The sequence below is a fragment of the Oncorhynchus tshawytscha genome, linkage group LG27 (genome assembly GCF_018296145.1).
Source record: "Oncorhynchus tshawytscha isolate Ot180627B linkage group LG27, Otsh_v2.0, whole genome shotgun sequence".
Taxonomy (NCBI): Eukaryota; Metazoa; Chordata; class Actinopteri; order Salmoniformes; family Salmonidae; genus Oncorhynchus; species Oncorhynchus tshawytscha.
This window is the reverse complement of record NC_056455.1, coordinates 378,274-381,837: the sequence shown is the minus strand read 5'-3', so window position 1 is coordinate 381,837 and position 3,564 is coordinate 378,274. Positions and strand designations below refer to the sequence as shown.

Below are 3,564 nucleotides of genomic sequence, written 5' to 3'. Positions count from 1 at the left end.
AAAAAAAATTGGACAGAAAAAAGTATAATCTTGACACAACACACTTTTTAAAGAGTTAGGCTGAAGACAAACAATAGAAAGAGAGTGATGGAGATGTGAGGTTTGCTAGAATTTGATTAGTTTAAATTCTGTTAGGTAGATGAACCTATAAGAAACAAAACAAAGTCAATTCTAAGTAGGCTATAGACCACCCAGATTCAAAGTGAGACAGAGATTAGTCTAGCTACCAGTTGATCACGCCCCGGGTTCAGACATTCAAGCAGACAGCATTTGTTGGGCTGGCCAAGTCATTTGGTGCATGGCATGTCTTATCGGCGCTAGCCTAGCCTACAGTAGCTGGGGACCAACAGTCAGCCAGTCAGGAGGAGAGTGGGGGTTCCTTGGGACCCAGTCATCAACGAGGGAGAAGGTAGACTTCATTCTCAGTAGCTACCACTATGAGTAGAGTATGCTAGAGTAGAAGACCGTTGACATTCACTGTAAAGGAAACAAGTGTCTGCTTTTATTTCGAGGGTGGTAAAAACTCGCCTTTATTTGTTAATTAGATGAAGCAGTCCGATAATAGCCAGTGTGGAAGTGTAGACATGTTTGATAACTCACAGTATCCATATAACTGCTTCAACTATGATGGAGATGGATACCCTTCCTGCAGCACTGATGAAGACAAGAAGATGTGTCGACCTGCTTACAGGTAGAATTCTTATGATTAATATAGGCTTATGAATTTATAATATAATTATCAAGTATTGTTATTAGCATTATTCATGATCTAAGCTATTATAAAAATATGTTAAAATATTACTTTGTTTAGTTAGTTTTAATGTGTAAAAAAGTACGAAAGAAATTACAATTATTTTGGTATTTTATAGACCATAATATAAATCCCAAAGGAATGTAATGCAACACATTAAAAACATTTTACTGGATTAGTTTAAATTCTGTTAAAGAGATGAACCTATAAGAAACAAAACAAAGCCAATTATAAGTAGGCTATAGACCAGCCAGATTCTCAGTTTCCTTATTTTCTTCATTTCAAATAACCAAATATTGTTGTTTTATTTTAATCAGATTGTGGTATTTCAACCAATATCCAAATTAAATTAGTATCATAATTAAGAATATTAAACCAGTTTCCTTGAATATAATTTGAATCAGTTTTATCAATATATTCTTGGTCAGGGTTGGGTAGGTTACTTTCTAAATGTAATCCGTTACAGTTACTAGTTACCTGTCCCAAATTTTAATCAGTAACGTCACTTTTGGATTACCAAAATTCAGTAATGTAACCTGATTACTTTCAGGTACTTTTGGATTACTTTCCCCTTAAGAGGCATGTAATCAGTTACTCTCCAACCATGTTCTTGTGAATTTCAATGTGAAAACCAACAAATAAATCATTTTACTTTTTGTAACTTTCTGTCTGCCCTTTCTCCTCAGTTACATAGCGTTGATAGCCATGGCCATCCAGCAGAGTCCAGAGCACCGGGTCACCCTGTCAGGGATCTATGAGTTCATCATGAAGCGCTTTCCCTACTACCGGTCAGGAGCTTCACATGTCTAGTCAACAGACATTTTCTGGATACCTTCCACAAATTCAGTTTGACAGAGTAGTGTTTCCTTTATCCACTACAGGTCCAACCAGAGGGCATGGCAAAACTCCATACGACACAACCTCTCTCTCAACAGCTGCTTTGTTAAGGTAACGGACATTTTATCACATGTTGTGTGATGATATTTGATCATTTGATTAAGAATCATTATCAGAGTACAAATGTTATCACAATCTTCGATACAAGTTTCACTTGATATCAGTCAGAATAATATATAAGACTATAATATTTTATCCTCATTGATTAAATATTGTATGAAACTTAGAAAATGTATTACAATAATAAGGTAACTGTAAAGACAGGCATACACGTTTACATACACATACCAATCGACTGTATGAATTGTACGCAAATACTTTTTTGCACACAATATCAGCAAAAATGGTAACAGACATAACACTGTTTCATTACAGTACTGTGTGTAGAATTCACATTTGAGCGTGATCTCAAAAATGACGGGTTTATTTATTTTTTCTTCTTGGTGTGTTTTTTAATTTTCCCTTCAGGTTCCCCGCACAGAGGGAAATGAGAAGGGGAAAGGCAACTACTGGACCTTCGCCACCGGTTGTGAGTCCATGCTCGACCTCTTTGAGAATGGCAACTTTCGCCGTCGCCGGCGCCGACGCAACATGAAGATTGGTTTCAGAGAGCCTGGGGAGCCTTTCCTCCCAGTAAACAACAACAACAATAACAACATCAACAACCAACAAATTGGCTCTACCAGGCGGACCGATCCTATCCCCAACCCGGACTCCTTCTGCTCCATCAGCCCTGCCCACAGACCAGGTCACCACAACCCCCTCAACCCAAACTGCCAGGGGAAACCAGAACCGGAAATTAAATTCAGTATTGACTACATCCTCTCCACCCCAGACCCCCCTCTGCCGGGCTTCAGACCCCCACATAGTGGTACAACAGAGCCCCACATACACGTTCTGGAGCCCCAACACCTCAACCTGCACTTCTGGACCCTGTGAGTGTCACAGTCTTGACTACAAAGAGAGCGAGACTACATCTGAAAGACTGGATGGTTTCTCCTCCATATCTGAATTAGTAAATGAAGAGATCGAAAGACTGCCCTTTTGTGCAAGGGGGTATTTTATTGACTTGTCCTGTGATTAAATAACATAGAGAGGTCAAGTATTGTGCTGTGGATCCTAGCTGATTATAGTAAATATACATTAGTCTACACTCAAAAGAAACTTGTACACTGTTCATATTCTTGTCCCAAGGCATACATGTTTACATTACGCTTTATTCATAAAGTAGGACGTTCTGTTACGAAGGTCAGTGAAAATAATGATTCACCTATTTAATATCTATAATCTATATAATATCTATAATCTATATAATATTTTGCCTATTTTAAGGACAGGATATTACAGAGTATGCTGACTGTATGAGAAATCTGATCAAACTGAAGGGAATGTGATATCATCATAAACTATTAAGATTAAAAGGTAATAATCTCTACAATGTTTTGGGTTAGTGAAAGTGTCAAAGCAATGAACAGGGTAAAGGGCACATGTCACAGCTGGTACTCAGCCACTTCAACCCTTGTTGTGATTGAAGGCAATTATCATGAGGTTGAATTCATCCAGGCTGAGCCCTCGCCAAACCTAATCTTTCCCAATGACCTTTTAAATTCTCCTGAGATTGATATAGTCCATATTTAATCCAGGCACTCCATTAAAATACATTATATTCATATATTGTATGCAGGAGTTTACACATGGGGTCTCCTCTGCTAACATTTATTTCCCTGTTATGAGGAGGGATATCAATCATCGCCGGGTTTCTCTTGCTTGTTTGAAGGGACAATTTTCAATTTAACCTTTATATTATGCTGTGACTACATCATTCAGGACAGGAGGGGGTTCAACAGAACACAACAACACTTAACATGAGTGGCATTTAATATAGCATTACACTTGCAAGGTGAGAACGAGATGTG

The 3,564-nt window shown here is 38.2% G+C and overlaps 1 protein-coding gene across 1 annotated transcript; it reads left to right on the top strand.

Annotated features, from left to right (window-relative positions):
* Positions 1–292: 292 nt before the first annotated feature.
* Positions 293–3,318, top strand: LOC112259006 (forkhead box protein L3-like). Its single transcript, XM_024433747.1, has 4 exons — positions 293–691; positions 1,438–1,539; positions 1,633–1,699; positions 2,117–3,318. The coding sequence occupies exons 1-4, from the start codon at positions 546–548 to the stop codon at positions 2,585–2,587; spliced, it is 786 nt and encodes a 261-aa protein (XP_024289515.1). The 5' UTR covers positions 293–545; the 3' UTR covers positions 2,588–3,318.
* Positions 3,319–3,564: the final 246 nt, after the last annotated feature.

What these genes read in the sequence shown, in the direction of transcription:
- LOC112259006 (XM_024433747.1), top strand. Translation starts at nt 546, where the DNA reads ATGAAGCAGTCCGATAATAGCCAGTGTGGAAGTGTAGACATGTTTGAT. An exon ending in ATGTGTCGACCTGCTTACAG is followed by an intron (nt 692 to 1,437) that starts GTAGAATTCTTA and finishes CTTTCTCCTCAG; the next exon opens with TTACATAGCGTTGATAGCCA. An exon ending in AAGCGCTTTCCCTACTACCG is followed by an intron (nt 1,540 to 1,632) that starts GTCAGGAGCTTC and finishes TATCCACTACAG; the next exon opens with GTCCAACCAGAGGGCATGGC.